The 12040-nt window shown below is 37.1% G+C and overlaps 1 protein-coding gene across 3 annotated transcripts in view; it reads left to right on the top strand.

The window, feature by feature from the left end:
• Window positions 1-8535, top strand: part of PLGRKT (plasminogen receptor with a C-terminal lysine) — a 52836-nt gene extending 44301 nt beyond the window's left edge. For all 3 annotated transcript variants that reach the window (XM_080820647.1, XM_080820648.1, XM_080820649.1), the window contains 3 exons: window positions 3620-3750; window positions 4314-4423; window positions 8141-8535. In XM_080820647.1, coding sequence (XP_080676773.1) covers window positions 3620-3750; window positions 4314-4423; window positions 8141-8262 — 363 coding nt within the window. In that variant the 3' untranslated portion in view covers window positions 8263-8535. The remainder of the gene's footprint in view (window positions 1-3619; window positions 3751-4313; window positions 4424-8140) is intronic.
• The last annotated feature ends 3505 nt before the right edge of the window (window positions 8536-12040 follow it).

Here is a 12040-nt window from a genome sequence, read left to right on the forward strand (position 1 = left end):
ATCTTTATTAAAAAAAAAAAAAGGGCACTTGATGTAATGAGAACTGGGTGTTGTATGCAACTGACAAATCACTAAATTCTACCCCTGAAACTAATAATACACTATATGTTAATTGATTTTCAATAAAGAAATAAATAAATGAACAAAGGAGGAAAAGAAATTAATATAGACTTAGTTATTATTACTGGGCATATGACTACAGAGTTATAATTAAACATTCTTGTAAACAAGTCTTTAAAGATTACTTTTAAAATAATTAATTAAAATAAAATAAAAGAATTTTATATTTATAATTTGGTTAAAGACTGCTAAAAAAAACCTACTGTACATGTTCTCTTTTGCTCTTATTTCTCATTAGTGTCAATATTGGGAGAAGAAGGGTGAAAATGAATGTACACTTAATTATGTTATGCCTATTATTGATAAACTAATAACTGCATCAATATAATTATCCCTTTAAGGCTACTGAAAAAGTTTGATAATAAATTATTAACTAATTTGGTTTTTATAATATTTTATTTATTTGAGAGAGAGACAACAAGCAGGACGATAGACAGAGGGAGAGGGGGAAGCAGACTCCCTGCTGAGCAGAGAGCAGGATGCAACTTGGGACTCGATCCCAGGACCCTGGAATCATAACCTGAGCTGAAGGCAGACACTTAACTGACTGAGCCACCCAGGCACATCCTGTTAATTAATTTGAATTTTAAATGTATTTAGATCTAGACCTATGATTTTAAGCATAACTTTATGAAGTATGAGGTACTTAATAAAGCTCTAATTGATAATTACAATTATACCTCAATGGTACCTTTCGTCAGGAAATTTTTGCCAATGGAAAGGGTATGTGTAGATTTTTTAACTCTAGGCTCAGAGTTTGTTACAGATACATAATCTTGCTGATTTTCACAATTTCTCTATGATCTATGGAGATACATGGTTCTATTCTTATCAGTAGAAGAGACCCAGAATATAACATTTGTTCATAACCATTTTTGAAACTAAATTTTAGAACAGTTTTAGATTTATAGAAGAAGAGGACAAAGTTCTTGAATACCCTACCTTTTGTATACTCCACAGATAATATCTTACATTACTATGGCACAGTTGTCACAACTAAGAAATTAACATTGATATACCACTTTTAAATAAACTTCATAATTCAAATTTCATGAGTTTTTTCCTTGAAGTCCTTTTTCTGTTCCAAAATCCCATCCTGGATGGCCCATTAAGGTTAATAATGAGGTTCACTCTGTGCTGTAAAGTTTAAAGGGCTCTGACAAATGCAAGGTACCAGGAATCCGCCACAACAGTACTATACAGATGAGTTCCACCACCTTAAAAAGCCTTCTGTCCCCAATCTTTTGAGAGTTCCAAGAGGATCAGTTTTCAGACTGATATTTCAGTGTGATTTTTGGTGGGAAAAACCTAGGTTTTGAGTTTTTTCAGGCAGTGGTTCTCAATCTTAGCTGTACACTGGAATTACCTGGCAATCTTTAAAAAATACTAATGATTGGTCCTAACTCCAGATCCTGGTTTCATTGGTCCCTTCTGGTTTCATTGGTCTGACATGTGGGCCTGGGCACTAAGATTTTTAAAAGCTCCCTAGATGCTCACAAATGTGCAGGTAAAGTTCAGAACCACTGATCCTGCATTCATCTGTGTCATGACAAGATTCAGCTATCTTTTGATAACAGCACAAATGATTAATTCACGCATTCTACATCACTTTGGAGGGATACTATGAACTATCATGTAAGTTTTTTTAATAAGTAATATAGCAAGGATGAATTTCACATTCTAAATAACCATGTATGCAAAAACACTATTTACTCACTAACTGAACCCAAAATAAACTTCAGTTTCTACTACTGAGGGCAAATTTAATTTTGACAAGTTAAAGTGACTCAATTACTTCATCTTAAAACACTTGTTTGTGAATTCAGCTTGGCCCCCTCCCCTTCTCTGTCCATTTTTTCCTGGACCAATCTAGGTTTGAGTCCAAGTGATTTCAAGTGGCATGGTCATAGGGAAAGCACATCTGGTTGGAGGAGGCTTCTGTAGTTATTTTCCGTTTGATCAACCTGTGTAGTGACAGGTGGTCTGTTCTGGGTGTCCCACCATGTTTCAGGTTGGTTTGGCCATCATCTCTGCACTCTAGGGTGCTGCTAATCCTCTAACATCCAGCTACTTTTCCTGCCCAGCACTTGGTTTATGGCCTCTACTGAAGTGTCTGTTACGGGGTCCCCAGGCTCTAGGTTTTGGTGACTACCTGGTAAGCCACCTGCTTTCAATTCTCAGCCACCTTCTGTGCCCCTCTTCAGGCTGATATGGGAACCTTGCAGATATTCTCCACACCCCTTGGCAGCCGAAGGAGCCTGGGTGGCCTCTCTCAGGTCTGATCTAAGCTTAGATCTGCACTGCAACCATTTCAGCTCTACTTTAGTTGCCCCTTCCCCAAATTCTTGATAGAAGATAGGTCCACAAGTGCTTTCTGTCCAGGGATCCCCAAATCCCAAATTCATTACCACTCTCCAGAATTTCAACTCCTAAGAGAAGCCAAGGAACCAAGCCCCATCTTTCTAAAGTCTCCTTTTTCCTCTTCCAGTTTCTTCTCACAGTAGAAAGATGGGAAAAAGAGAAAACTGAGTCATGTTATTACTGCTTGCTCTCCTCTAGGTTCTGCTAATGATACACAGTGCCAAGATTTTAGAATTTAAAAAACAATTTTCTTTCTCAAGAATTTTTCTCAAAATAATGGGCTTTTATTTTTATTTTTATTTTTTGAAAGATTTTATTTATTTATTTGACAGACAGAGATCACAAGTAGGCAGAGAGGCAGGCAGAGAGAGGAGGAAGCAGGCTTCCTGTGGAGCAGAGAGCCCGATGCGGGGCTCGATCCCAGGACCCTGGGATCATGACCTGAGCTGAAAGCAGAGGCTTTAACCCACTGAGCCACCCAGGTGCCCCAAAATAATGGGCTTTTAGACTGTTGCTTCTCTTGTGTGTTTTCTAAAAATCCATCCAGAAATCCAGTCTCCTGTGTTCTGGGCTATATCTGCTTTCTGCTCCAATGCAGGGAAAGACACTCACTAAAGTAACAAAGGACTTGAGGCATCAAGAGAATAGTGACAAAGAAAAATCTCCATTGATGTCTCAGAATAATACCCTCTCCCATCATGTCATAATATGATAAGGACCTGCTACTCCAAATGAATGTCAATTTGCAGTTGGATAAAATGATTTCAGTACAAGTTGTAATTAAGATCAGGAAGATGTACCTTCATTTAAAGGCACATAGATCTTTCTCACATGTGACAGAATAGGCTGAACATATATTTTAGAGTTGAATAAAAGCTCCAGGCCACATGCATTCAAGACCTCAGGACAAAGAAAAAGAATATCACATCCATTCTACATACATTCCAGGAAGATTTCACTGCCAAGATGATGGAGATAGCTATCCAGAGGAATTTTAGTTAAAGTCTACTGAGATTAAAAAAAAAAAGACAAATCAAAGCAACTGAAGAAGGAAAATCCCCTGGAAAAGCAGATTATTAACTCTGTGCTCAGAATGAAAAGATGAGTAACCAGACTTTGTCATTTGTTTCATCCTCAGCTGGAAAGGCAGCTAATGATGCAAAATGAAATGAGAGAAAGACAAATGGCCTTGCAGATTGCTTGGTCTCGGGAATTCCTCAAATATTTTGGAACTTTTTTTGGCATTGCAGCCATCTCTTTAACAGCTGGGTATGTTTGCTATTTACTTTAAATTTTTCTTAATTTGCTTCTTTTTGTTTTTGACATTAGCATATTCCTATCAAGTTGGCCAAGATAGGGCTTTGGTCCAAATGGTGTATATGTAAACACAGTAACCCCTTATGGCTTAGTACTTGGAAGTAACGGTAGAACCAGGGTAGAAACAGTTCAATCTACCTCTAGTTTCTCAGATTTCTCCCATCTTTGTCTCCATTATATAAGTTGACACCAAGACAGAAGAAGGCCTCTGCAAATTTATCTCCATAATCCCTAAAGGACAGATATCAATACTTAACCATTTTTTAAGTGAGTAATCTGAGTATCAACATCAAATAAAGGTGGGAAAATCATAGATTCTGCCCTTGAGAACTGCAGAATCTGGTGAGGCATTATGAGTAAGAAAATCCTATTTCTATAGAAGATTCAAATGAACTAAGTAACTTCTAAAATGGTGGACATTATTCCAAAAAGCAGGTAATTTTTTTTTCATTGTGTATGGAGATATGTATTTATAGGTCATTCTTGATATTTTTCCTTTTTTGTTTTTGAACCAGAGCAATAAGAAGGAAGAAGCCAGCCTTCCTCTTCCCTATTATTCCATTAAGCTTTGTCTTCACCTACCAGTATGACTTAGGATATGGAACCCTTCTACAAAGAATGAAAGGTCAGTCTTTGATAAACTAGAATATACTCCTGACTTATTTTCTGGTTCAAGGATCATCTTCTTATGACCCCTTGATTTATGAACATCCTGACAAGACCCCACTCCCAGAGCTACCAGTGACCAACATTTCTGTTCCCTCTCACGCAATATGCTGGAGTCAGCTCAGACCAGCTTACAAGAACTGACTTATCAAATTTTCAGGAATTTATAAGCTGGTTATTAAATATAGTCATTATTAAACATATTAGATAAGCTTATAATTAAATACAAAAAAATATTAAATTATGTTTTAAACAATGGCAATAAATACTCAGAACTTAATCAGTTTTTCATTATTTCACTATTATCTGCACTCTGGTTATGTATACCTGTCTTATGTATATCTATTGTATCTCTATGGTAGAAATAAAGATACAATATACACACATAGTAAGATAACACATATAACTCCAACTTCAGTGGCATCCCATTTGTAGCCTGAAGTTGGTCATGGTGGGAGTATTTACACCATGGAATCTGCAAACACCAAATCAAGGCCTGACATTATTTTGTTGACTGTCTAAGCCAGGATTTGGCAAACTATGGCCTGCAGGGTGGCCACATGTTTTTGAAAGCAAAGTTTTATTAAAACACAGACACGCCCATTCATTTGTAAATTCTCTATGGATGTGTTTCCATTACCATGACAGAGCTGAGTGACTGCAACAGAGACATAAGGCCCCACAGACCTAAAATATTTACTGTCTGGCCCATTTAAAGAAAGCTTGCCAACCAATAGTCTAGATTTAAGGAAGTGATGAAGCAAATGTTAATAATGCAGACTATGCTTAAATGTTTGTTGTGTCAGTAGCCATTACACTGTGAATAGCATAAACAACTGAGGAAATATTCTCCTAACATTTAAAAACTATTACCTGATTCAGCCAAGTTGTTTACATCATTCCCAAACAAAAAAAGTTCCAACATATTTCATTGTTTCCATTTCTCTCCTATTTGTTAGGGTAAATGAAAATAACAACCATCATTCATGTTGGAAATATACTCTCTCATTATTTGCAACTATAGATTAGTTATGAATATAAGAGTTCAACAAAAGTCAATAAAAACATTCTATGAGAATCCATCCATTTGCTATGTGAAATTTATAATAAAATGTATTGAACATTTTATTTTTTTATAAATTATGTGCTACATTTGTTTTATAGAAGTAAAATTTATAATAAACTTATGTTCACAATAAACTTATATACATTTTTTTTCTGCATTTGATCTTAGCCAAAGGCTGAGAAGCAATTACATTTTTTTCCCTGGAGAGCTGGTTGTTAAATGATCACTGCACCATGCTGCTCTCACAGAACTCCCCCTTTTATTGTCCTAGAAAATAGCACCTCTGCTCCAGAAGCCAGCCCTATACCAGGAAGACACTCTCATGAGGGCCCCTGTGTCTCTTCTTCTTGAGCCTTCAACCCAAAGCATATTGGAAACTGTGCTTTCCCGAGCCTTCATTTTTGGCATCCCTTCCTCTCCTGGGCTATCTGTGTACACCACTGTCACTAAAGCTCTGTGGGGACTGATTTGGTACAGGAAAGGAGGAAGTGCAGACTCCTCTGCAGTTACTGGAGTAGGGAGTAGAACATCTTTTTCCCAGGCCTAGGGAGATACAAGGATTTTATGATCTTAAAAATTCCAACTGAAGTTGGAAATACATTTTCCACACAGAAACTCTGCTAAAAGGTCCCTTGGGGTCAAGCACTACTGTTACCACAGTTCACCTATATTGTGGACTAAACATTTTTTGTTGGTGGCTTAGCAAGTGATTTATTGCATTATCACTAATGGTAAAATGTATTCTGAGTTCTAAAACACTTATCTACAGATTAAATTTTGGAGTACAGTCCCATTTTAAGCTGGAAACTTACTATACAACTGATTTACCAATGTTAAAACCCATTTCAATAACCTGTTCAGTTTCATATTACTCATCTGCTTAAGAATTCATTAGTCTGATTTCAATTCTGCTCATTGCTTATATGGGCATTAGAATTCTCAGTGCCTCATAAAAATTAATATGCAGTATTAAATGTCAAGTCTATTACACAGCATTCACTTGAACATACTACTAATAGAGAACAAGTTTATTTTCTAGGAATATCATGACTGTATATTTGGGAAGTAATTTTGTTACAGGTCCACTAGAGTCCACAGAACATACAACTTTAAACTTTAAAGACAGGTAGGAATTTCCTATTTAAAAAAAATACAACTTTATAGTCTACCAGGAAACTGGAGTATTTAAAGTTTAGGTTATAACATTTAGCCCTGTTAACTAGTGACAAACCCAAGATATACAGTCCTTGTTTGATGGACTTCATTATCAGCCTTTCTGCAAACACATGAAAATTTGTCATATGTGAGGCACTATCACATGGGAACATTTCTTTAGTCTGTCATTAAAGGCCTGTCTAATTACATATTTTTTAAGGATCTTATTTATTTATTTGAGAGAGAGAGTGAGCAAGAGACAGCATGAATGGGCAGAGGGAGAAGTTGAGAAGCAGGCTTCACTGAGCAGCAAGCCCAATGTGGGGCTTGATCCCAGGACCCCCTGGGATTATGACCTGAGCCAAAGGCAGATGCTTAACCAACTGAGACACCCAGGTGCCCCATGTCTAATTACATATAATTTATAATTATTTTTACTTACTATTCAGAACTGAGGCAAAAAACAAAAGATGACTGCAGATGGTTGAAATGTTATAATTGGAAAATTGTAGCCGGCCGTATTCAGTCTGGAGTATAAATTAATGGTGTGCTTAAAGAGAAGTACTTAAAAAGAAATATTTGCCTTCATTCCCAAGGAAAGTTTATAGAAGGTCAACAATGTATACAATAATTTTTTAAATTTTGCTAATTAGTATTCAACTGGGCCTAAGAAATTACTAGCTGTCACTTTAAAGAGGAACTGTTTATAAATATTCTTATGCTGTGTATATATAGGTATACGGACTAAAGAACATTTAATATTATTTTGGGTATTTACAAGTAGTTTCAGGTAAAAGATTAGTATTCCTGAAAAAGAATAAAAAGCTTTATTAAGCTTTATTTTCTCTCATGTCACTTACATATTAAGGGGCAATATAGCAAACACTGTATTTGTTTTCTCCATCCTACACCCCTCCAAACACAACTAATGCTTATCATCCTGACTTTGCTTCAAGGAAAAAAATATTACTTGGTATTCTTTTCTATATTTTAAAATGCTGTCTTCTGTCAAGTAAAACCTATGGCATCTGATTGATCTCTCAAAGACTTATTTATTTATTATTTACTTAAGAGAGAGGAAAAAGAACATAAGCAGGGAGGAGGGGCAGCGGGAGAGGGAGAAGCAGACCCCCTGCTTAACAGGGAGCCCTTTGTGGGGCTTGATCCCAGGATGACCTGAGCCAAAGGGAGAGGCTTAACCGACTAAGCCATCCAGATGCCTCTGACTGATCTGTGTGTCTGTCTTCAGAATTTCTTTTTCCTCCCAAAGGAAAAATGACCTTCCTCTGGGAGGTGGCTTCCTCTGAGGCCAACAGGTGAAATATTTAAGTGTGAGATTTAGAGGCATGCCTCCACATAGTGTTACCACTTGTCACTGGAATACAGCAATTTGGCTTTTTCACAAAATACTAATGACCTTTTTGTCACCTTACATATTTCTGTACTTTATTTAAGGTGAAGCTGAGAACATATTGGAGACAGAAAAGAGTAAGTTGCAGCTGCCAAGAGGCATGATCACTTTCGAAAACCTTGAAAAAGCCAGAAGGGAACAGAGTAAATTCTTCACAGAAAAATGAAATCATGTTTACCCACCAAATCTCAAAACACATAATTGTTGACTTGAATCATGGTTTTTACGACTTTTTAGATGCTTGAGATTTTTATATGATTATTTTATTTTAAAATATAAAAATGCAAGATGGGTTTTGTTAAACTATTTAAAAGTAAAATTTATAACATCAACACAAAATCATGGAGGTACTCTAAATAACTTTCATATTTCCTATGTATGTGTGTATTACAAATATCTAAATGTATAATTAATAAATTATGTTGTTTTGAATTTCTGGAAGCAAATGTCCTGCTGCTCTCATTTCTCTCTCACACACACTTTTCCCATCACATGTATCTCCCACAGATACTTCTTTTATTTTGATATTTCAATTGAGTCCTCCCTCCACATGATAGAAAATAACTAATATTAATGACTAACATGTATTTGTACTTATTATGGCCACTGTTCTGAGTGTCTTGCATATATTACTGTAATCATCCTAACAGTCCCATGAGGCAGGCATCATTTCATGGATGTGAAAACTAAGGCACACAGAGCTTAAATTACTTGCCCAAGGTCATATAGGGACAGAACTGAGACATGAACCTAAATGGTTTCGCTCCAGTGAATATGCTCTAAAAGGCCTTGAAAAGGTTAGGTGTTTATCATATTCTGGACACACAAAGACAGCTGTGAAAAACAAAAGGTAAAACGTTGAAATGATGACTCAGGACAGAGCTGCTGAAGAGCTGGGAATGGGGGGGAGGTTGATTAAGATGCCTACCTTTTTATTTTCACTCACCAGGAAACCTTTGCTCTTAACTGTATTTATACCCCTTCTTCCAGTTGCAAACCCTACACATAACACAATAATTCCAAAGATATTTCCTGATACCTACCCTGTGTCAAGCACCATTATAGATACGAGGCTAAATGAGTGAATGAGAAGACGAGGTTACTGCATCCCAGGCATATGTTCTAGTAATGGGGTGGGAGAACTGAAGATGGGAACAAATAAAGGTGGAGATAACCAAGACCATTTCTGATGGTTATGAATGCTTCAGTAGAAATGAAACAGGATGGTAAGAGAATGATTGGGAGGATGGCTGGGGGAGCGGAGTACTATAGATCTGGGACAATAGGGACTGCCTTTCTGAAGAGGTAACATTTAAGCTGAGAGCAGAATGATGAATTAGCCAGTCCTGTGAAGAGCAGGTTTGGGGACAGGGAAGGGATCTCTCCACAACAGGAAGAGCCAGAGCCTCAGACTTGGCATAGCAAAACAATAGAAAGGCCAAGAGGAACAATAAGAGACAAAACCTGAAGGGCAAAAACAGGCATGAATATAAGAGCAATTACCCTCAAGCAGCTGACGACATATCAACAGATGGTTTTGATACCATCATAGTTGTAGAGGTCTTGAAGGATGCACTGAAGTACTCCAAGGAGATTAGGAGGCAGGCTGTGCAAAAGAAGCTTGATTAAAGTGATTAAAAGCAATACAGGCTGTCAAGTCCAGGGATTTGCTGCTGGCTTGATTTGCCTGGGGCAAAGAGTTCCTTGGGTAAGGGAGTTAAGAAATGAGCCTGGAGGGGCGCCTGGGTGGCTCAGGGGTTAAAGCCTCTGCCTTAGGCTCAAGGTCATGATCCCAGGGTCCTGGGATCAAGCCCCCCATCATCATAGGGCTCTCTGCTCAGCGGGGAGCCTGCTTGCCCTTTCTCTCTGCCTGCCTCTCTGCCTACTTGTGATCTCTCTCTGTGTTATATAAATGAAATCTAAAAAAAAAAAAGAAATGTGCCTAGAGGCACAGCTTATCTCCTGACTAGCTCTGGGTTTAAGGAATTTGCACTCTATCCTGAAGTGGGGGAGGGGTGTGTGTGAAAGACTCTGCAGTAGGGTTTTTCCTGGAATTAGTCTATTACAGGAGGAAGGAAGATCTCAGAGCCTGAAAGAATAACAAAACTAGGAAAGTCTTTTGAGGTTCTGGAGGGAGAAGAAGGTGATTTCCCTTCATTGAATCATTAGCATGGATTTTCTGGAGGAGATGAGAAAGAAGTGATTGGGCGGCACACTGGTGGTCTAAGGGATGCTTAAGATCCAGCACTGGTTTGTAGACCATGCCAGAAGGTGGAACTGTATTTCTTTCCTTTTAAATTTAGTCAGGCTACCCCAACATTCCTAATTTGGTCTAGCCAGAGATCACCAAGAATGGGTTTGAGTGCTCTGCAAGGGTCAACTGGCTAAAGACCTTACACAAGATTTGTGTTGGTATGCAACATAGCAGGTTCTGAGCTCCCTCTGGACCACCAGGCCATTCATTTGCATTGGCTTCTCACTCTGACATTGACCCTGAGCCCATTAATAATTGTTACTCAATAGAGCCTCTACTAAATACACACATTCATATTTTTGTTTGCTGCCAATTGTGAGGCGAAAACCAAAGCAATGCTGTTAAATAATGGCTTTGCAATTCAACTATATTAAAATATATCCCAACTGTCCTTGGCATTATTGATTATTATCCAAAGCTTTCCCCTTATTTATTATTAAATATAATGATTATATTATTATTATTATCATATATAATTACATATGACTATATTACTAAATAATATTTATAACTGGAAGGACAAACATTTTTGTTCTGACACTGTTGAGCTGTTTCTTAGCCATTTATGTTAATACTTCCATTAATTACTATTATTAAGTTCTGATCACCAACCAAGCATCTGACATTTCTAAACACTGAACATGATGTAGTCTTTGTTCAACTAGCTTATAATTATAGATTTTTGTGATATTACAAGAAGAATGAGAAAATTATTATAAGTAAGTTAGGAGAAAAATAAGAAACTAAGGTCTGATTATATGCAAAAACTTAGAGATTAGAATAATGGCAGCCTCACCTGATGTTTTTTCAGTGATTAGGAATAAAGTTGAAGTGGGGGCGATCTCACCCCTACTCCATGTGGACTGTCCATCTTCCTCCAAGACACTGCTGACCCAACCAAAGTAAATCAGGGACTCCCTCGGCTTCACATGGAGTTTTAGTCGTGGTGTAAAGGAAATAAATGTGGGCCCAGAAGTTCTCTGCAGCAGAATGACCCTTCTTGGAAATCACTTTATAATAATAAAATATAATAGTAAAAATACAGTTTATAAGATCATAGTACTTAACCATTTTGAAAGTTTTAAATTCATATTTAAATGAGAGAACTGGGGACTAAAATTACAGGCACTAAAATTACAAATAAAGCTTATATGGTATTCCAGGCAGTTCAGTTTGTGTTTGGGGGTAACACTGAAGGGTTTTTTATGGTCTAGCTACACTTTGTAAAGATTATAGAAGTGCCCCAAATCTCCTCCTAACAGTTTTAATGACAAATACTGGAATTATTGTCAAGATGTTAAAATGAGAAAACCCTTAAAATGGCCTAGTATAAGCACCCATTTTACATTTTTTTTAAGAAAATGGAGGTCTTTACTGATTTACCTTTAGTCCTGCATCTGGTGATGGTAGTTTGTACTAAAACATTGGTGTTTTGAATCCCTGGCAGGAATCTTTCCAATGCAGCATGCTGCATGACTCTGAACAGTGACAATGAAAGTTAAAATAAAAAATATGTTTAAACTATCATATACTCAGGCTCAGAGTCTTAGAAGAGGGGATTAGAAGGAAAGGGGTTAGAAAGGATGGGGAGGGTGTAGACTCAAACTGCAAAAAGTTATCTACAACCAATGTAATCTGAATATGAGCAATCTGAAATTCATAATGTATTTTATAGACTTCAACAATATTA

The sequence above is a fragment of the Martes martes genome (assembly GCF_963455335.1).
Source record: "Martes martes genome assembly, chromosome: 12".
Taxonomy (NCBI): domain Eukaryota; kingdom Metazoa; phylum Chordata; class Mammalia; order Carnivora; family Mustelidae; genus Martes; species Martes martes.